General features: G+C 40.1%; 1 protein-coding gene across 4 annotated transcripts in view; it reads right to left on the reverse strand.

Moving 5' to 3' along the window:
• The window catches only part of pbrm1 (polybromo 1), a 30,899-nt gene extending 10,652 nt beyond the window's left edge, over window positions 1–20,247 (reverse strand). For all 4 annotated transcript variants that reach the window (XR_004574666.1, XR_002198096.2, XR_004574667.1 and 1 more), the window contains exons 1-22: window positions 20,131–20,247; window positions 19,652–19,754; window positions 19,374–19,524; window positions 17,579–17,676; window positions 17,333–17,480; window positions 17,003–17,152; window positions 16,716–16,832; window positions 16,563–16,631; window positions 16,378–16,476; window positions 16,205–16,290; window positions 16,007–16,092; window positions 13,687–13,903; window positions 12,989–13,130; window positions 10,906–11,006; window positions 10,222–10,501; window positions 9,124–9,229; window positions 8,366–9,005; window positions 7,962–8,173; window positions 4,254–4,439; window positions 3,875–4,032; window positions 3,518–3,772; window positions 3,010–3,155 (exon numbers count right to left, since the gene is read on the reverse strand). Coding sequence is in view for 1 of the 4 variants with exons in the window: in XM_020055857.3 (XP_019911416.2) it covers window positions 3,010–3,155; window positions 3,518–3,772; window positions 3,875–4,032; window positions 4,254–4,439; window positions 7,962–8,173; window positions 8,366–9,005; window positions 9,124–9,229; window positions 10,222–10,501; window positions 10,906–11,006; window positions 12,989–13,130; window positions 13,687–13,903; window positions 16,007–16,092; window positions 16,205–16,290; window positions 16,378–16,476; window positions 16,563–16,631; window positions 16,716–16,832; window positions 17,003–17,152; window positions 17,333–17,480; window positions 17,579–17,676; window positions 19,374–19,514 (3,437 nt within the window). In the remaining 3 variants the exon portion in view is untranslated. The remainder of the gene's footprint in view (window positions 1–3,009; window positions 3,156–3,517; window positions 3,773–3,874; window positions 4,033–4,253; window positions 4,440–7,961; window positions 8,174–8,365; window positions 9,006–9,123; window positions 9,230–10,221; window positions 10,502–10,905; window positions 11,007–12,988; window positions 13,131–13,686; window positions 13,904–16,006; window positions 16,093–16,204; window positions 16,291–16,377; window positions 16,477–16,562; window positions 16,632–16,715; window positions 16,833–17,002; window positions 17,153–17,332; window positions 17,481–17,578; window positions 17,677–19,373; window positions 19,525–19,651; window positions 19,755–20,130) is intronic.
• Window positions 20,248–22,654: the final 2,407 nt, after the last annotated feature.

Genomic DNA, 22,654 nt, shown 5'->3' on the forward strand with positions numbered 1-22,654 from the left:
AAGCCTTTGTCATTCCAGAGTCTTTTTGTTATTTCCACCGTGTACTGAACTCCTGTTTGCTTTCTCCAGACCTGATCTAGTCTTTTCCCTGCTGGTACCTTTGACCAGTGCTATTCCATGTTCTGAGAAATTTGGATTACCTGCATGCTTTCTTCTCTATACCTTCACCTGAGCTGCCTGCCTGCCTGTTACTGACCAGTGCCTGTTTTTTCTGTTGCTGCCTTTTGCCGGTTTCTTTTGTTCACTGATTAAAAGACGTGCTTCCACGCTTGGAACCACATTTCCTGTTTGTGTGTTCGTTACAAGCTTAATTTGGAGTGCCATGCAAAGGGTCTGAAAATGTATGTAGATGAGATATCAGTGTTAAATTCTCAATAAATTGGCACAAAAAAGGGGTTAAAGCAAAAAAGATATTCCATGACAGAAACTTAAGCTGATTTCAGAATTATTGTCTGCAGGGCCAAGAACGATCATGCCTTGAAGGAAAGCTTTGGCCTTTCTACACATAGTAAACAGCTAGTTTTCCAGTTCCCTTCCTTAAGGGTTCCGGGGATCTCCCCAGGAACCCTGGGGATCTCCTCACTTTTTGATAGGACATTCTACTCCAAATTTATAAAAAACAATGAAATAAGCCAAATAGTTTTTGAATCTAAGAAATTGATTGAATATATCAGATGGGTGGCATATAGCTGCAGGCATAGTAGCAATCCAAACAGCCTAATGGTTGGAGCATCAGTAAACCAAAATGTTGCTAGATCAAACTCCTGAGCCTTTAACACTAGAACCGCCAAACGCTGTTTGGCGTCATTAGCATACGAATTGTCCCTATAAGCATGGACATTCACCTACGCAGCATCACCATCCAGCCAGAGCATCAGTTCATCTACTAGCTCATCATCAAACTATATAGAAACCTAAAAAATAATGAATTGTTTTAAATGGTTAATGGTTAAAATTGCAAGAATGTGTTTCTATTGAAGGGCTCATCATACGAATAAAAAAGACAAAAAAAGAATACATAGAAAAAGACGAGGTCCGAAATGAATAGGCTGTGAACGGTGCGTCTTTGCAGGTGTCTCCCGGCAGTTTTTGTAGGGCATTCAAGTTAAATTCAAAGGAAATGCATAGCTCTAGTCTCCTAGATTACTGGCATATAAAATATATCTATAGATTATCGAAGAATATAGAGTTTTTAGAAAAAAAATTTGTTATTAGAAAAAGACGAGGTGGGAAATGGGTGTAGTAGTGGGGCCATCGAGATGATTCCAACACCAATGGATAGATCTAGTCTCATAGATGACTGACATACAGTTGTGCTCAAAAGTTTGCATACCCTTGGAGAATTTGTAATATATGTACAATTTGTAAAGAAAATCTTTCTTCTCTGTACCTTCACATTATTTCTTATGGGATTCATATTCAACTGTAGGTAATAACAGAATGGCACAATCATAAATCAAAACATGGCAACAATGAAAAAAATAAACTAAAAGGTATGAACAAAAGTCTGCATACCTTTAGTCCTTAAAACTGTGTAATGCCCCCTTTAGCATCAATGACAGTGTGCTGTCTTTTGTAATAGTTGTCAATGAGGCCCTGAATTCTTGCAGGTGGTATAGCTGCCCATTCAGTTTGGCAAAATGCCTCTAGCTTGTGCAAAGTCTTTGGTCGTCTTGCATGAACCGCATGTTTGAGATCTCCACAGAGTGGCTTGATGATGATGATACATTTTTCTGCTGTAACCACTGGAGGGTTAACTTGGCCTTGTGCTTAGGGTCACTGTCATGCTGCAAAGTCCAAGAGTGTCCCATGCGCAGCTTTCATGCAGAAGAATGCAAATTGTCTGCCAGTATTTTCTGATAACATGCTGCATTCATCTTGCCATACATTTTCACAAGATTCCCTGTGCAATTTAGAGCTCACACACCAAAACATCAGTGAGCCACCACCACGCATCACAGTGGGGATGGTATTCTGTTCACTATAAGCCTTGTTGATCCCTCTCCAAACATAGCGCTTATGGTTGTGACCATAAAGCTCTATTTTGGGCTCGTCACTCCAAATTACAGTGTGCCAGAAGCTGTGAGGCGTGTCAAGGTGTTGTCGGGCATTTTGTAACCGGGCATTTTTGTGGCATTGGCACAGTAAAGGCTTCTTTCTGGCAACTCAACCATGCAGCTCATTTTTGATATTGTGCCCCTTGATGAAACAACCACACCGTTTTTTTCATGAAAGCAGCCTGTATTTCTCCTGAGGTTACCTGTGGGTTTTTCTATGTATCCCCAACAATTCTTCTTGCAGTTCTGGCTGAAATCTTTAACAGTACTGACTGGTATTTGCAAGACTTTGGATATCTTTTCATATCCATTTCCATCTTTATAAAATTCCATTACCTTGTTACGCAGGTCTTTTGACAGTCATTTTCTGCTTCACATAGCTCAGCATCTAGCCTGCTCAATGCATCCAAGTGAGAGCTAACAAACACATTGACTATTTATACACAGACACTAATTGCAATTTAAAAAGCCACAGGTGTGGGAAATTCACCTTTAATTGCCATTTTCACCTGTGTGTGACCTTGTGTGTCTGTAACAAGACCAAACATTCAAGCGTATGTAAACTTTGGCTCAGGGCCATTTGGGTGATTTCTGTTATCATAATGATTTAAAAAGGAGCCAAACAACTATGTGATAATTAATGGCTTCATATGATCACTATCCTTAAATAAGCCTTTTGCCAGAAGAAAGCATCTACTGTTACCAAACCACAAACACCTGGATTTCACTAAATGTCATTGGAACTTTGACTGAACCAGGTTCCATGGTTTCATGAAACTAAAGCTGAGCTTTTTGGCTAAAAACACCAGAGGTGGATGGACAAGCAGAAAATAACCTAAAGGCCATTGTCAAGTATAATGGTATATCTGTGATGTTGTGGGGCCCTTTTACTTGTATACATATATTAATATATGTTACAGGAACTGTTTCTGTAGAGTTGTATCTATCCTACCTTCCCACTCGGTGTCGCACTAGTCCATGTGAGCGAATATAGACACAGTCTCCCACTTTCAGCCAGGTGCTGTTGTAGCAGAGCTGCTCGTAGTACTGGCAGCCAGGCTCCCCACTGGTCATGTCCAGAGTTACGTCCTCCCTCTCCTACACATACATACACACACACATACACAGTTAGGCGGCAGCACATACCCTAGCTGTTAGGAGTGTTGTGCCAGTAACCGTAAGGATCTAATTGTTAAGAGATGGTGAAAAATCTCTTGCTCTTCCATTAAGGCAGTAAACCCAAATACCACCAGAGTCGCTGTGAACAGCTGATCCCCACGCTGTGAACCCACTCTCTATGGATGCCTCAGGGATTTCCAAATCACACGTGTATAATACCTTGTACATGTGTGAAACATGACAAAGCACTCATCTATTTAGTATTTTAGGGTGCCTTTATTTTGGATTGCATCGACCTAATTGAATCCATGTCATATTTGTGATGATTTTCAACTACTTACCTTATCCACAGTAGTGTCCACAGCTTTGCCCTCTTCTGTAATATCTGCCGGCTTCTCTCCTTCTTGCTTAGGGGCAAACATTGATGCAACACGAACGACTGGTAAAGGTATGTCCCTAGGGACAAATCTAACGGAGCTCAATGGCATTGTCCACATCTTGATCTTCTTGAAGGACTTAGTCTTGGCTGAGTAGCGGGACTCACAGACATACACATCATCTGCCCTAAAGCCCTCTGGGTGAAGCTTAAAGTACTCCTAGAACAAGTCAAAAACGACACACGTTGATTTACTTGAGACATGTTATTCCTCTACCATATTATTTTTACAAAGACATGAAAATAAAAAAGCACTCAATACCTTCACAAACATGACTACACATTTGCCTAGTATCTTGCTGACAGAAATCTTATTGTAGTAGTCGCTCTTGAAGACCTCCTTCTCCAGGAACTTGCGCGTAGCAAGATGAAATGTTTCATTTGGCCTGTAGAACCAGCATCCATACAGCCACTTCTCACCTGGAATGGAAAGGGAAGAACCCAGAGATATGGTATTACTAAAACAGGCCTGCGCACTTGATTCATCATGTGAGTGCTTTTAAATAGAAAGCAATCAAACTGAACACACATACCACAAAAGGAAGAATTGAATGTCAGACGTTTGATCATTTCTACAACAAAATGTTAAAATAATGTAGATTTACTAATGTTTTCTGTAGTGGATGTGCAAAGTCACTAACCTGCATCATCCTGCCACAGGCGCTCAATGCAGACAATGTGCGGTTGCAGGTTGGGCTCAGCAGGCTCCACATACACATAGTCTCCTACATGGTACATGCTGTCTTTAAAGCGGCAGTCCTGGCTGTAGGTGCGCTGAAGACCAGAGGGCCATGACCCTCCAGCAGGGTCCTCACTCTTCTCAGCTTCTGTGGGTTCACAGCTCACTCAGTTAATCAGTGAATATAATCAGATGAATACATCCTAACATGATGGATTTTCTGTCATTTTGAAAATGGGATATTTTTTGGCATAGCGGTCTCCTCAGCTTCTTCATGCTAGTTATGTACATATTGATTTCACCGTGGATGAATGACAACACTTAAAACATAGACCCCTTATTTCTGGGCACTAAAAGTAATAGGAAATATTATCCGCAGCTATTTAATCAATGAAGATCATTTAGCTAGTTCTTGTGGCGACTATATATGCCAAGTTGGTGTCTACAGCTGTGAGTATATTGTTTCTGCGACCAATGAAATAACGTTTCAGGTAATTTGAGATAGTAATTGTTTGATTTCAAATTCACAGAAGTAGTAAATGTATTACTGTTGCAATATGTACAGAAGGCACTTTAAAGTGGATATCAAAAGTCACAGTTCACACCCTTCTAGAAAATGCAGCGTTTGTTTACAGTGAGGGAAAACAATTATGTTATCCCCTGCTGATTTTGCCCACTAATTTTAATGGTAGGTTCATTTGAACAAATAAATCCAGAAAAACACATGTCAAAAATTTTAGAAATTGATTTGCATTTTAATGAGTGAAATAAGTAACATGAATTAGTGCTTGGTGGCAAAACCCTTGTTGGCAATCAGAGGTCAGACGTTTGTTTTGTAGTTGGCCACGAGGTTTGCACACATCTCAGGAGGGATTTTGTCCCACTCCTCTTTGCAGATCTTCTCCAAGTCATTAAGGTTTCGAGGCTGACGTTTGGCAACTTGAACCTTCAGCTCCCTCCACAGATTTTCTATGGGATTAAGGTCTGGAGACTGGCTTTACGTATGTTGCGAGACAGAGGTTTTTTACATAGTGTATCAGGCTATGCCCTTATGTATTGTTTTGTTTGGCTATAATTAAATTAATTAAGTATAATTATAATGAAGTGTCAGCATGCATACAGTGAGGGAAAATTATATTTGATCCCCTGCTGATTTTGTACATTTGCCCACTGACAAAGAAATGATCAGTCTATAATTTTAATGATAGGTGTATTTGAACAGTGAGAGAAAATAAATCCAGAAAAATGCATGTCAAAAATGTTATAAATTGATTTGCATTTTAATGAGTGAAATAAGTGTTCAACCCCTCTGCAAAACATGACTTAATACTTGGTGGCAAAACCCTTGTTGGCAATCACAGAGGTCAGACGTTTCTTGTAGTTGGCCAGGTTTGCACACATCTCAGGTGGGATTTTGTCCCACTCCTCTTTGCAGATCTTCTCCAAGTCATTAAGGTTTTGAGGCTGACGTTTGGCAACTCGAACCTTCAGCTCCCCCCACAGATTTTCTATGGGATTAAGGTCTGGAGACTGGCTAGGCCACTCCAGGAACATAATGTGCTTGTGTTTTGGGTCCTTTTCATGCTGGAATACCCATCCACAACCCATTTCCAGTGCCCTGGCTGAGGGAAAGAGGTTCTTACCCAAGATTTGACGGTACATGGCCCCGTCCATCGTCCCTTTGATGCGGTGAAGTTGTCCTGTCCCTTTAGCAGAAAAACATGTTTGACAGCAGCATTCCTCCTCCTCCAAACATGGCAAGTTGAGTTGATGCCAAAGAGCTCGATTTTGGTCTCATCGGACCATAAAACTTTCACCCAGTTCTCCTCTGAATCATTCAGATGTTCACTGGAATCTTCAGACAGGCCTGTACATGTGCATTCTTGAGCAGTGGGACCTTGCGGGCACTGCAGGATTTCAGTCCTTCAAGGCATAGTGTGTTTGTTTTCTTGGTGACTATGGTCCCAGCTGCCTTGAGATCATTGACAAGATCCTCCCGTGTAGTTATGGGCTGATTCCTCACCTTTCTCATGATCATTGCAACTCCATGAGGTGAGATCTTACAGGGAGCCCCAGACCGAGGGAGACTAACAGTTCTTTTGTGTTTCTTTCATTTGCAAATAATCGCACCAACTGTTGTCACCTTCTCACCAAGCTGCTTGGCGATGGTCTTGTAGCCCATTCCAGCCTTGTCTAGGTCTACAATCTTGTCCCTGACATCCTTGGACAGCTCCTTGGTCTTGGCCATGGTGGAGAGTTTGGAATCTGATTGATTGCTTCTGTGGACAGGTGTATTTTATACAGGTAACAAACTGAGATTATGAGCACTCCCTTTAAGAGTTACCTTTATAAAAGACACCTGGGAGCTAGATGTCTTTCTGATTGAGAGGGGATCAGATACTTATTTCACTCATTAAAATGCAAATCAATTTATAAAATTTTTGACATGCGTTTTTCTGGATTTTTGTTGTTGTTATTCTGTCTCTCACTGTTCAATAATAATAATTTCTTTGTCAGTGGGTAAACGTACAAAATCAGCAGGAAAAAAAAAAATTCCCCTCACTGTATGTAAGGGCTGAAAATAAGACAAAACAGATAAATAAGATCTTGTAACCAACAATATTTAAGAGAAAAACAAATGAATAACTTGTAACAATAATGTAGTTGAACTTTAAAACAAGAATGGCGGCCAGACAGCTATGTTCACAAGGCAGAAGTGTTCAGGCAGTGTATTTCTTAACAGTTATACTGGAGATACACGATTAGACGCTTTAGCCCAAAGTTCTGTTGTTTTATTATAATTAACTTGTGATGTAGTAACTAACTTGCGTGACTCCATGAATTATGACAGAGCTTGTTGCCTAATCTGTTGCTTAATTTTATAAAATAATTTGGGGATAGAGACTTTGGAGATATGTCCGCAATAGAATATTATTATTTCAGTTTGTAAATCAGCTTCTTGAAGCTGCCCTTTAAAACTGTGGAAACTGGTATAATGTATTCTGCAGTGTGATTATGGTTCTGGCCTCTGTTATTTCTAGGTTTCTTCTGTATGACCTTTCATACAACGTTACACTAGAAAACACATTCTCTAGCAATGTCTATGGCTGATGGGCTTTTGTTGTGTTTGTGCTTAAAATCATCATAAAGTGGTTATTTTTCTATTAATTAAAGACATTATTGTGTTTCCTCTGGTTGTCGCAAAAACACAAAGGCATTTAATTGTACAATAATTTTGTTTAACCGACAGTTAGCTTAAAGCCAAAATACTAAAATACTACAGAAGATGCACCCTTTTTTGCCACCAAATCAACACTCTTCTCAGCAGCACATATTTTCTTGACACTTGTGGCTTGTGCAAATACCATGCAGAGTGAGCCTGCTTTTATTGGTCTGCCCCTTCTGGGCATGTGGACAACAAATGAACAGTCTACCACATTTCACTGAATGCAAGAACCGCAGTATAGTTAATATTAACGGAGTGTCAAAGAAGGGGGATTATTTGTCAATATTGGGATTTTGATCAACATTTAATTAATTGTGAAGCCCTACTGTGGTTGACAGCAGAACTATGAAAGAACTCCTCAAACCACTGGGCCATCTGGGAGGATCCCTGAGTAACTGCTGCTTTGCTAGTTGCTAGGTTGACAGTGCTGGAGTGTGAGCATACCTTTTTTCTCCTCCTCCCTTTTGAGCTTGTCCTCCTCTAGCTCCTTGGGCAGCTTCTCCTTCTTCTCCTTTTCCACATCACTGTGAAGGTGTTTCAAGGTGTAGCTAAGAGCAGGGCTGAGCAGGATCTCTCCGTTCTTGCACAGTTCATCTCTGATGCGGATGAAAAACTGCTGCAGTTCCACTGCGTCCTCAAAGATCTCGGAGTCCGTCCTTGAGTGAAATAAACATATATTTAAAAAAGATATTGGACTACATGTCTCCCAGTGTAATCTGACAGGACATTCTGATTGTTGAATGCAAAACTCTGTGATGAATCTGTGGTCACCGTTAAATAGCAACATTTACAGAGTCACAGAAAATACGAGAGAATATGACAAACACTGTTTCCTAGTTGTTTTTCACCTGTGCATGCGCCTGGCCTTCTCTAGCACCTCAAACATGTGATCCTGGAACACATCCAGCCTCCTGTAACGTCCCCGGTCCACATTAGCTCTGATGATCTCAAAGTTGAGCGGCAGTCGGTCGGGGGTGCCGGGGTCCATAGCGGGGATTTCTGCCAGCGAGTCACTATAGCAACGGCCCTCGTCATCCTGGTGACCCAGTACCGAGACGAAGAGGCTACGGATAAGCTCCTGAATGAGGCGTGAAACGTCTGGCACATGAGCATCTTCACCCCCCTCCAGGTCCCGGCGGGTCTCCAGCGCCACACGGTGCAGCACCAGGGCGTCGCGGTAGATCAAAGACTCCGGCTCATTGTAGGTGCAGGCGTTGTTGAACATCAGAACCAGGTCTTCCACCAGCGCATCTAGATCCTGGTACTTATTGGCCAGCATGTGGCTCTTGACCTTCTCCATGTCCACGGGCTTCTTGATTGCGTTATAGTAGTCCGGCAGCTCGGCGCGGGACGGCAGCCGAAGGAAGATGGTGCTGAGGCGTCGGCCCCGCTTGTCTGTGAAGTTCTTCACTGCCTCGTACAGCTCATTGAGCTTTTGCTGCAGGGGGGTCAGGTACTTGGACTTCTTAGGGGGGAGGCCAGTCTTCCCTGGATTACATAGTGTATTAGCATTTTGGAAATGATGTGATCATGGGAAACAACTAGACTAACCTACCATCCACATACTGTATCTGATTTAAGACAAATTGTGTGGTCAGTAACATACTTATTTTCAACTTTGGTGACATCATGTCATCATCGTCAGGCATCGGGCCAAGATCCCTCTGTTTGTCCTTCATAATTTTCTCCAGTATGTTAGCATCATTATACACCTGGGAACAACACAAAGTAGTCAGGGGTGAAACTGAGGGGGCATTAAGAACCAATAACATTGTTTCTGCATTTCATTCTGCAGACCAGGCCAGGCATTCCCTCTAACATGAATGGCCATGCTTACCCAAAAGATTGATGCACTTTTGTTCCCAAATAATTATTCAGTCTATATCATATTAAATTTAGATGACATCACACAAGTAGCCTATTCAACCAGAAATTACCTGGCGCAACCAACTCCACCAACAGCAGGTTAATGCATTGGAAGAAACATATTCTGATAAGCAAACAGATTTCTAAATGTGACTGAAAAATATGATTTATTTATATATTTTACACCTTTTCCTAGATGTCGAGGTATGTTTCCTCCAAAGCACAGCCAATGCCATTCTGGTTACTAATACGCTGTTCACTCAGAAGTCTACCGGTATTCTTACGCACCTGAGAGAGTACATTCGAAGCCCTTCTACCTCAACTGTGCTCACAGCCGCCACAAGGCATCACTAAAGCGTGACGAGGCAAGACCACAATTTTTGATTACCCACCTCCAAAGCCTAGACAGCACTGTCCAAGTCAACTGACCTCATAGCAGTATTTCTTCTATGCATACATTTCAGCACACTTTTTTTAGGTATTGGAAGAAACCCATGATTGGTTGATTCAACTTGCATTTCAACCAGGGAGATGATGGAACTTGCATTGTGAACAAGCTAGCAAAAATATTAGACCTTGTTCTTACTTTAAACCCTAACCTTAACCCTTACCGAACACTACCACTATCCCATATCCATCATTTATTACATAAATTTCTTCCTTCAGAGCATCTCTGAAAAATCTTGTTCTGTACTCAAATTTCTTTAATGGCTCAGAGGACCTGGCAAATTGCACAAAAAAGCACAAAATTGCACTCACGAATAAATCACAATTCATGACTAAATGATTGCGTCACGCAGCCCTCACTCTAATCCCTGATCCCCCATTGGCTTGTCACCTGTGAGCCCTCCTCGTTGTAGTGGCGTGCATTGCGGAACATGATCTTCATGTCGTCCAGCAGAGCATCCTCTGTCATGTACTTCTCCGATCTAATGTTATGTTCGATAGTCCTTAGGTCCATGGGTTCTAAGATGATCTTGTAGTAGTCCGGGTACTCCTTCCTGGAGGGCTTGACCATGAAGAGCTCACAGAGTCTCCGGCCAGTGCCCATCTCTCGGGCCTCTGTAACTGCGGCGTACAGGGCCTTCATTCGGTTCTTCTTGGTGTTCTTCTTATGGCTGAAGTTCACAAGAGTGTAGATAAAAAAATTTAAACATTACTTCCAATGTCATGACATGCTGGCCAGCGGTAATGATCCAGTCATATATCAACAGCACAGGGACAATTCTGGCAGTTATACCCTGACATTTGTTTGGCCTTCTGTTTGGTGTGTGGTTACTATTTCTTAAGCAGAGTATTCAACCCTCTCCTCAGGAACACCCAGAGATATCACTATTTTGTTGTAGCCCTGAACAGTCACAGCTGACTAACTTATAAGCAACGGTTTAAATATTACCTGAGATGGCTAATCAGGTGTGCCAGCTCTGGAACATATCTAAAACATGGAATTGCTGGGGGTCCCCAAGGGAAGAGTTGAATACCTCTGTTCTAGAGTGTGTGAATTAGGAGAACTGAGAAGTACCTCTTTCTCTTGGTGCTGCCAGTTTCAGATATGGTAGAAGAGAGAATGCTGTCTCCATCCATGCTATCAACCTCCCTGCTCAATAGCTCCTTTCTCTTCAGCTAAAAGGCAACAAAAACACACATGCACACACATCCATTTCAATGTCTCCATTGGACATATAGAATGTCCACTTACACATACAGTTAGGTCCATAAATATTTGGACACCAACATCATTTTCATAATTTGGGCTCTGTACGCCACCATAATGGATTTGAAATGAAACAACTGAGAGGCATTTGAAGTGTAGACTTTCAGCTTTTATTCAAGGGGTTGAAGAAAAACATCATATAAAACGTTTAGGAATTGCAACCGTTTTCATACACACACCCCTTATTTCAGGGGTTCAAATGTAAATCGGAAAAGTTAACATAATCATTAAAATGTGTTCTAGGATTCTTTGTCAAGAATCCTAGAACACATGGACATCACCAAACACTGGGTTTCCTCCTTTGTGATGCTTTGTCAGGCTTTTACTGCAGCTGTCTTCAGTTGTTGTTTGTTTGTGGGTCTTTCTGCCTTAAGTTTTTTCTTCAGCAAGTGAAATGCATGCTCAATCAGATTGAGATCAGGTGATTGACTTGGCCGTTGTAGAAAATTCCACTTCTTTGCCTTAAAAGACTCATGGGTTGCTTTCGTAGTATGTTTTGGGTCATTGTCCATCTATAAATTTAAGCACCGTCCAATCAACTTCGCTGAATTTGTCTGAAGTGTATAGGGAAAATATATCCCTATACACTTCAGAATTCATCAGTCTGCTTCTGTCTTCTGTCACATCATCATTAAACACTAGTGACCCATTGCCATTGGAAACCATGCATGCCCATGCCATCACACTGCCTTCACTGTGCTTTACAGATGATGTGGTATGCTTCTGAACATGAGCCGTTCCAAGCCTTCTCCATACGTTTTTCTTCCCATCATTCTGGTACAGGATGATCTTAGTTTCATCTATCCAAAGAGTGCTGGGCTGGGCTGGCTTTTTAGATGTTTTTTGGCAAAGTCTATTCTGGCCTTTCTATTCTTGAGACTTATGGACAGTCTGCACCTTGTGGTGAACTTTCTGTATTTGCTCTGGTGAAGTCTTCTCTTTATAGACTTGGGTAATGATATGCCTACCTCCTGGAGAGTGCTCGTCACTTGGCTGGATGTTGTTAAAGGGTTTTTCTTTACCATGGAAAGGATCTTACGATCATCCACCACTGTTGTCTTCCGTGGACGTCCAGGCCTTTTTCTGTTGCAGAGCTCACCAGTGCGTTCCTTTTGATTTGTTGATTTGGCCACTCCTAAGGTTCCTGCTATCACTCAGTATATATATTTTTTGCAGCCTAAGGATGGCCTGTTTCACTTGCTTTGAGTGCTCCTTTGACTGCATGATGTGGGTTCACAGCAACAGCCACACCTGGAATCAACTCCAGAACTTTCACCTGCTCAATTGATGAAGAAATAACTTAAGAATAGCCCACACCTGTTCATGAAACAGCTTTCGAGTCAACTGTCCATTACTTTTGGTCCCTTGAAAAAGAGCTGTCATTCCTAAACCGTTCCTCCAATTTGGATGTGAATACCCTCAAATTAAAGCTGAGAGACTGCACTTTAAGCCCACATTCATTATTTAACTGAAACTTGAATATATTTTGGTAAACAGACAACATAACAAAACTCAGTGTCCAATAATTTCCAGACCTGACTGCTAGTAATGAACTCCCAAACAAAAAAGTAATGATGGTTTAGCCCACTCCAATATTCTATTTTCAGTAGATATAAAAAACAAATCTATTTTGGATATTCCCACTCCCACCGATGATATGTTGACAAGTTGTCCTAGTTTGAAAAAAAAAAAAAAAAAAAACATAACTAATGCAATAAACATGCAATCAAAGTGTCATGCACTATCTATAGAACATATAATATTCTGAAAATAGTGTAATCTATTTTGACCTTACTCCCCAGCCCAAAGTGAAATACTCCTGCACTGATAAAACATGCAGATGCTGATAGAATGCTGACTGAACATGGGTTTCAGCAGGGGCAGATTATACCTGTTGAATTTGCTGAAGTTTAAGCACACGCTTGTAGATGGAGGAGTGAGGCGCATTGTAGCACTTGGTGTTCTCAAACATCAGAGAGAGATCTGCATCGAGCTGCTCAACACTCTCATATTCGTTGTTCCTCATCTTGATCCTGTGTGTTGAAACAAGGACTGTTACATTTAGGATAGGATGTCATGTCACACAGAACACACAGCAGCTTATTGAACACAAGTATTAAACCTGATTAACTTCACATACATTGTTGGCTACTTAATGGAACACCTTAGATTACGTCAACCTTTTATACTGTAATTCAGTATAAAAACATTTAGTCACCAGAAATGATTTCAGGTGCACATAAAGGTGCATCTTAAAATGTCAGAATTTCCTGAAGTCAACTGGAGGCTCATCAGCTTTTATTGGCCTAACTGTTCCCATACTGAACACTTATTGCATACCTGTCAAAGTGGTTGGTTAGACTTTACCTGCAAATAGCTAACTTCACCCACATTTTGACGTGACTAAAGTGTAAATACAAAATGGATCACCATTTTTGTAATTTTGATGACAACAATTTAATCATTAATCAAATGTCACAAAAATGTGACTAACAAGTCCAGTAAAATTACTAAGACTACTGTAGACTACAAAGTGACAAATCTGCCTCTTCCTAAGCCTGGGTGCTGTCCATCCACTAGATGGCCTACCTTATCTGGTGGAGGCAGATTGGCTGGCTGATCTGCTGGTAGTAGTCTGGGTAGTCCTTTCTGGAGGGCAGGTGAAGGAAGGGCTCAGAGATGAGTTGGCCTTGACTATTCCTGCCGCCCCGCACAGCCTCATACAGCTGGAAGATGGGGTTATTCATGTCCATGCTGTGGTGCATGCTCTCTGCCTCAGACTCCCCCTCATCATAGTGGACAGATCCTGGGCAAGAACACAAACTGAATCAGAGGCTAAGCCTAAAGTTGTCTAACAAACCCAAATGTATTCGTGTACTTGGCCCCACTGTTCTTTCCCTTTCTCATATAGTTGGTAACACAGAGCCAACATTGCTAAATCACAGTGGATATGAAAGGTCTACACACCCCGGTTAAAACGCCAGGGTTTTGTGATGTAAAAGAACGAGACAAAGATAAAACATGTCCGAACTTTTTTCCACTTTTTTATGTGACCTATAATGTGAACAATTCAATTGAAAAACAAACTGAAATCTTCAAGGGGAAAACATTTAAAATAAAATTCTTACAATAACCTGCTTGCATAAGTGTGCCCACCCTCTTATAACTGTGGATGTGGCTGTGTTCAGAATTAACCAATCACATTCAAACTCATGTTAAATAGAAGTCAGTACACACCTGATATCATTTAAAGTGACTCTGATTAATCACAAATACATTTCAGCTGTTCTAGTTGGATTTTCCTGACATTTTCTTAGTTGCATCTCAGAGCAAAAGCCATGGTCCGTAGAGAGCTTCCAAAGCATCAGAGGGATCTCATTGTTGAAAGATATCAGTAAGGAGAAGTGTACAAAATAATTTCCAAAGCATTAGATAAACCATGGAACGCAGTGAAGACAGTCATCATCAAGTGGAGAAAATATGGCACAAGAGAGACATTACCAAGAACTGGACATCCCTCCAAAATTGATGAAAAGACGAGGAAAAAAAATTGTCAGGGAGGCTTCCAAGTGTTACATGTGACAACAATCTCCCGTATTCTTCATATGAATGGGCGATGGGGTAGGGTAGCAAGACGGAAGCCTTTTCTTACAAAGAAAAACATCCAAGCCCTACTGAAGTTTGCAAAAACAAACATCACATCCCCCAAAAACATGTGGGAAAATGTGTTATGGCCTGATTGAACTTTTTGGCCATAATTCCAAAAGGTATGTTTAGCACAAAAACATCACTACACATCACCCAAAGAACACCATACCCACAGTGAAGCATGGTGGTGGCAGCATCATAGTTTGGGTCTGTTTTTCTTCAGCTGGAACCTGGGCAAAGGGTGGACGGAATTATGAACAGATACCAGGTAATTTTGGCACAAAACCTTCAGGCGTCCATTAGAAATCTGAAGATGGAGAGGAAGTTCACCTTTCAGCACGACAACGACCTAAAGCACAGATTTGGAGCGCTTTTGCAAAGAAGAGTGTGTAAATATTGCCACATCAAGATGTGCCATGCTAATAGACTCCTACCCAAAAAGGCTGAGTGCTGTAATAAAATCAAAAGGTGTTTCAATAAAAGTATTAGTTTAAGGGTGTGAACACTTATACAACCAGGTTATTGTTATTTCTTTATTTTTCCACCTCAAAGATTTCAGTTTGTTTTTCAATTGAATTGTTCACGTTATAGGTCACATTAAAAGTGGAAAAAGTTCTGACATGATTTATCTTTGTTTCATTCTTTTACATCACAAGAACCTGGCATTTTTTACAGGGGTCTGTAGACTTTTATATCCACAGTAGCTGAAACAGTGTTTCCCCGCATTTATTAGCAGGGTCAAGCAGCAGACCCGTTCAATCTCATCCTAAAAAAGCTCTATTGGGTTGAGGTTCTGAGTACTGCACTGGCCTCATAAGTAAACTGAAATGTGATTGGTCAGACCTGGCAGTGTTTCCCAGTCCTCTATTGTCCATTGTTAGTGATCGTGTGTCGGATGGAGCTGCTGCTTCTTGTTTTTAGACGATTCTAAAGGAACCAGGTGTGGTTGTATGGTGTAATAGCCCATCCATAATGAGTTATGCGTCTCCGGATGAGCCATTCTCCACACCACTATTCTACAGCAACATTATAGAACCTACATTTCCAACAATGGCAGGGCATGGAGCCCCTATTGTTTTTGTTATAAAGCCTGAGTCACTAAAATAAGAATATGTCATAAGCCATGGAAATATGTACAACCGCAAGAAATTTTGCATTAAAACAAAAACTGCAAATTTTCACTCAGCTCTGCGGCTAACCTTGACATCACTGCAGAAAAAAAATCTTGGGTGGAAACAATGTGAAGCTCAAAGAAACATACCAGCCAGAATGCCATCGTCGTCACTTTCATATTGAAGAGCCATGGTAATAGCTGAGAGTCGGTCACCTTGGGCCGACCTTCTGTTTCTGACACACATACACACACATTGCTAGTTAATTAATTTAAAAAAAGACATACTGTGTTGCATGTTGTTTGCTTGTAAGGTATACTTTCTGTTATCTTAACGGTTTGGCTTACTTGATGCGAATGCTGGATTTGATTGGCTCAGCATGCTCAAGTTCTGTCTTTCTTTGTGCAAAAATCTTTTTTATGGTGTTTGCATCCTTAAATTAACAAGCAAGAGAGATAGTTATAAGAAATACAATTTAAATGCAGTCAGAACCAAATCACAACCTCCTACAACAGCGTACCTTAAATACCTGTGACCCAGGCTCATTGTACGTTTTTGCATTCTTTGCCAGGAGATCTATGTCTTTTGCCATAGCACTGACACTTCTGTAGTGGCTCATCTAGGACAAAAAAAGAAGAATGTTGATTTATTAAAGGGATACTAACCCACTTACAGCACATGCAGTATAATGTTCAGGTAGCATACCTGTATCTTCTGGGCGATGATTTTCAAATCTATTGGGTCCTTTATTATGGCATAATAGTCTGGATATTGCTGAAGGGAAAGAAATCAAACTGTGTAATGTTAATCCAGAAAACATGCAAAGGACCACTGTATCGGAAATAAAGGTTCTCATACCACTTTAGATGGCAATTTCTGGAACAGATCGCTGACAAGACGTCCGGAAGGCTCTGAGAATGTTACAACTGCTTCAAGTAGTTGCTCAAGGACCTCCTTCAGGCAACTGGGTGAATTCTGTTATTCAAAGACAAACCCAGTCAGAAAGAACGAACCAACATATTCCATTTATTAGCAATTACATGCTGTTTTGAGGGTTTACACATACTACGTGTGTAAACAGAGTTGGAGACATCATGTTTTAATTTAAGAAAATAAGTTTGTTACATGTGAATTGCTGGTGATACCTCATCCTCATTGGACCCCCCAGGATTGTCTTGTGCATCTTCCCCTTCCTCCTCATCGTCCTCGTAATCCCCCCGCTGCACAAACTCATTCTTGGTGCGCAGGTAGAGGTCCCATAGCTTACAGGCTGCTTTGTACTCTGGAGTGTCCGGCTGCAGTATTAAAAAACATATTGGGTATTTGGTTAATTTATGGATTTTAATTTATTATTTAAAATACCTTGAACCAAAAAAATTATATATATATATATATATATATATATATATATATATATTGTCTTCCCCAAATGATCCAGCTCACTTGTTATTTTATTACAGGGAAAGATGCATTACCTTATAATATGCCTTAGCATTGTTGAATAACAGCTGAAAGTCGGCCGTTATCTGCTCTACATCATCATACTCCTCCATCTTCAGCTTCTGCTGGATCTTCATCATGTCAATGGGCTGAGTCACAACATGGTAGTAATCCGGTTGATTTCTTCAACACAGAAAACACCACAGTGAATGAGATTTTTCACAGTTCTCAGTTATGGATTCTATATTTTCTACCCATTCTATGTAAACCATCTTCTTTACCGTCTCTTGGGTGCTCTTATGAACAGCTCACATATCATCCTTCCCTGTTCATCCTTATAATCTCTGATAGTGTTGTACAGTTCATGGCACACTGCAATCTGGAGGCAAGAAATAGCAGATGCAGAGGCACATATGTTTATGAAAACATCCCAAAACTACTCCAGATTGCTAGATAACCTAGACCAGATGATAACACAGTGGCCATCCAGCTACCCATTGTTCGTCTCCCCTCTGATTTTACAGACACACCCTAGACCAGGAGAACTCATTTATCAATTACCAATAAGCACAAATCTGTACATTAACTGTGCCAAAGATCATTTCCACTCAAAGTGTGAAATATCAATAAGAACTTTTGCTTGAGGGTGTTTATAAATGTACACACAACCATGATCATGTGTACACAGTGTGAAGTCATGGAATACAAGGATTTGTTTGACAAACTGAGCTCAGTTTATAACAAATCAGCGAACAGTAAGGCCTTCCATTCACTTCATTTGCAATGTAATATGTGTTCATTCAAAAAAGAAATGTGCTACTTAATGTGGCGGCCAGGTGGAATGCACCACTCATTGATTCTGTAGACACAACCATGATCAAGTGTGTTTGTCTGTTGGTTATTTCTCCCTTACTTCTCCCCCTTGCACTTCTCTATGTTCATTTAAAAGAAATGCCCACCAGGGCATTACACTAGCTAATACATATGTTTAACTGTTTTGTAAAAAAACAGGCAATATCAGTAAACAAAAACATGAATACAATAAAATAGAACAATCCTTTATTGTGTTGTCTAAAACGTATTTCATATGTTGTGAGAATGCTTCATGAAATGTCATAAAGACATTTGAAGAACGAGGGCAAGCTGAAAAGAGAACTCTGTGGAAGTCTCTAAAAGCTGTCTGAATCTGGTGGACAGGGCTTAAAGGTCCTTGAGGGGACCGAAGGAACAATTAAGACCAACTTTGAGCAGAGGTCTGAAGATGTAATGCTTACAGTAATAGACCGGCCACCCCAGTGCCCTGACCTCAACATCACTGAAGCTGTGAGGGGGTCACTTTGACAGGGAAATGGGGGGGAAGTCTAATGAAGAGTAATGGCAAATCCTGCAAGAACTTTGAAAAAATTACCAGAGGACTTGAAAGAATTACACAATAGTCTACTAGAAGACATTTCTTCAGTTTGGCATTCTAAAGGAGGCCACACAAAATATTGACTTGTTTTAAAAAAACACAAGACATTTTGGTTAGACCTACTTTTCATTGAAATATACACAAAGACACATGGATACAATGCAATTATATATAGTGTTTTTCCAACAAATAAAGACTTACTGCACAAATATATGACTTTTAAAAACTCAGTTTCATAAATTATGTTTAATAATATTTTGGAAGCAGCTATTTGGGCAAATTTCATGAACACAACTTTGGGAAGGAATAAGTAACAGCATATTTCATTGTGCTATCTATGTAGGTGCCTTGAGCCAAACACACACACGTGCACACAAACACATTTGTATGTAATTCCTTTTTTTATTCATATCACATTTCCTGGATTTCTAATTTAATTTTTGTATTTACTTAAATCTGCATTTTTGGTAAAAGGTCCAGTATTTAAGCGTTTAATTGTCTACACCTGTTAAGAACACGTGATAAATACAAAGATTTTAAGGATCGGTACATGCGGATTTAAAGTTCTCAAAATTCATATATTTTAGGGGTAAGACATTATCCATATGCAAATGCCACAGACGTCTGTGTAATATATTTGAATCAAAGCTGTGAACTGAACTTACTGGATCAACGGTGGGTATGTTAGAAGTTCTTCTTCTTTTCCGACATACTGAAGATGTTGAGGAGGAGGGCTGTCCGTCCTCAAAATCCCCCCCACTGACACTACTAGATGGAGATGTAGCCCTTCTCCTTTTTGAGCCCATGACAATGTACCTGGAAAATTTTAAGCAACACGAATAAGAACAGCATATCACCTGTTTCTCTTACCATTTACAAATTCTGCTGATAATATATTGACATTCTCATAAAAAGGGTTCTTATTATAATTCAATGTAATTACCTATAGTATCATAAAGGCCTTTTTTTGTGATCAGAGGTCTTCGCACTTCGCTCGATTACGCTTTGTCTGAGATGAGGAGTGCAGTTGGGTTCTGATTTGACAGCTGTCAGTGGGAGACAAAGCAACAGTAGCCTAATCTCAGCATTGTATTACAAATTAGCTGTCATCATTAACATTACACTACTGGAAGATGTAAATATACTTGTTTCAATTTTGCTGCCAGATGACAGCCGTTGCGGCATCAATGTCTTTCGAGAACAATGGCAAATCTTTATATCTAGCTAACGTCAACGTTACCTGAATGGTCCAAGCAACACCAGTTACGGCAAGCTAACGTTAGCTAGCGAACAGTTGGCTAACGTTAACTACGCTAACGTTACTCATCATCTCAAGACACAAAGAGAAGGCTGCGACTAAGTTACAACAAATTGAACACAGCACTGGGTGAATACTCATGTTTTAAATCATTAAGATCTTACCTTTAGTCTCTAACTAACTTAAATATGTAGCTTGAAGAGAATGCAAAATCGAAAAAGATGACAATTTTGTGAGAGGAAAAAAACATGAACCCAGCAGCAGTAAGAGCGCAGCCAGTCACTTCCGTCGTAAACTTCAAAATAAAAGCTCTAATTGATTCTAAATTGTTCTTTATTTCGATTACTTTAATCCTTTTAGACCGTAAGATGATACAGTTGCAAAGTAAATATGACGAACATCAATAAAAGAATTATGCAGGGAGGGAGCAGAAATCCCTGTGTTGTATTTATTCCGTGAGACAAAATATTTTTTTGGGTGGAAAATGATTTAATAAGGGGGCCATATACCGAAATTGCTGTAACTCACTGGTGAAACATTATTGTTATTGTTACTGTTAGTTATTTTGTATCATACTACCGGCATTTTTCAGTCCAAAAAGGACCATCCTTGCATTGTAATCCAGGCCCAAAGGCCACAACATCTGGTGCAAGGGCATGCAAATTGGACTCATGGTGGCGCTGTAATAAGCCTCCAAAGTGGCAGAGATTGCAAGCTCACAACCACGTCTTCTGTTGTAATTTCATGAAACTTAATGTTCATAATGTCCATCTCCTCACAAGGAACACTTTTGCCAAAGTCCACCAAATTGGATTTTCGTGAATAATGCTCAAAACGATACTCCAATGGCACCAAATGTCTGATCTTCACATTCATAGATATTTGGCATCTATAGACCAAGGTCTGTATAAAAATGCATAAGCTGAGCCAGTATGTCAAAAAATTGTGGCTGCAATTGAGCAAAAAATCTTTCACTGGGTGGGGTATGGTACATAGAAGCATATTAATAAGAGACTGTTTATTGTGTTATAATACTTGATAAGACAAATTGTGTACAAGCATTTTCAGATTGACCACATGGGGAGAATGTTAAACCAGACAACTTTGCTAGCTCACGCCACTCACTCTGTTTGACATAGAGACAAAAAAATTGTCAATAAGTCCATGTCCTCACAAGGAACATGTTTGCCATTGGGAGCCATCAGCTCTGCCTTGATGGATTTTCAGCCATTCTGAATATGTGAAAAAACACTTCAAAAGCTACTCCTGTAGAACCAAATGTCTGATCTTCATGTGACATGGTACTTGTTATCTATGGACAAAGGTCATATATCAATGCATACCCCAGAAAAGTAACAATAAAAGCATGAATGCTTTTGAACGATTTCAATATTGAAGCAGGTGTGGTTTTAAACATACATGCAAATAAATCATATAATAAAATAATTTGATGTTAGTTAATGTCCACAACAGTATGAAAATATAGCATACCATATGCAAGCAAATTCCGTTTGACCATAACAGTTACAAGGTGTTATGTCTTGATTTATATCACATCTGTGGTTTACATTTGGCACATATAATCAGGGTTATAAATCTTGCTAATATATAAACTATGGCTCAATTTGGCAACAAGGAGGCACCATTAGACAATAAACATCATTCATGATTTATTTGGAGAATATATGAATTAATGGTGCAAATGGATCTCTCTACGCACAAAACTGGTGAAACAAAGCCAAAACATGTTCAATATTTCATGTAGCATTAATTAAGGCTTCAGGAAACCAAGGCAATGAAGACCAATTGTGTTTCTTGCCGTTCATTAATATTATAATTTATTTATCTGGCATTTTGGGTGAAAAATGCAAATTCCCAATAGTTAAAAAAGCACAATTCCAGAGTGGTGAAATCTGTGCCCTGGCAATCAATAGTGATTTTACCAGAAATTGCTTACACTGTTTTATGTCTCTCCCTCTTCAATAACATCAGGCAGTAGAAGCACACTGCTCTACAAACTGAGCTACAGAGTAAATAGTGAATGAGAAAAAAACAGGGACAAATGATTGGGGCAATATGAAGCGTTCTATGGAGTACAAAGGGCATAGGGAAAATGGCAGCCACTGCCTGCTGTATTTCTTGTCCCCAATCAATCAATCAACAGGTTTTCTTTCCCCAGAAAATAACTTACACTGTTTTGTGTTTCTTCCTCACCAAAACATTCTTCAGGCTAACGTTATATTTGAAGAAATGAAAAATAATTTCGATCCAACAAAACAAATGACTCTGCCAACCTGTTACGCAAAAGCATTAGTACAAAAATGTGTAAAAACATATTGGCTCCTGTTGGATTCGAGCCAACAAAATCAGGCAATGAACGTAAGGACATACTGAGCGACCCAGGGAGTGGGGAGCATCAGGGTAATATATGGTGACTATAACGAATACATAGAGGGCACAGAATATGGCTGATGCTGCCCGTTGTATTTTGTGTCCCCTTTCAATCAACAGCGTTTTTTTTTCAATCCACTGAGCCGCACAGGAAATTACACAAAGCAATTTGCCGCCTTTATGGTTTACAGAAGGGACACGAAACATGGCAGGCGCTGCCCGCCCTATTTCATGTCCCTGTCAATCAACACTGTTTTTTTCCGAAAACGTCTTGTGATGTGTTCTGTCTCTTCCTAA

Source organism: Esox lucius, chromosome 17 (assembly GCF_011004845.1).
Source record: "Esox lucius isolate fEsoLuc1 chromosome 17, fEsoLuc1.pri, whole genome shotgun sequence".
NCBI lineage: Eukaryota > Metazoa > Chordata > Actinopteri > Esociformes > Esocidae > Esox > Esox lucius.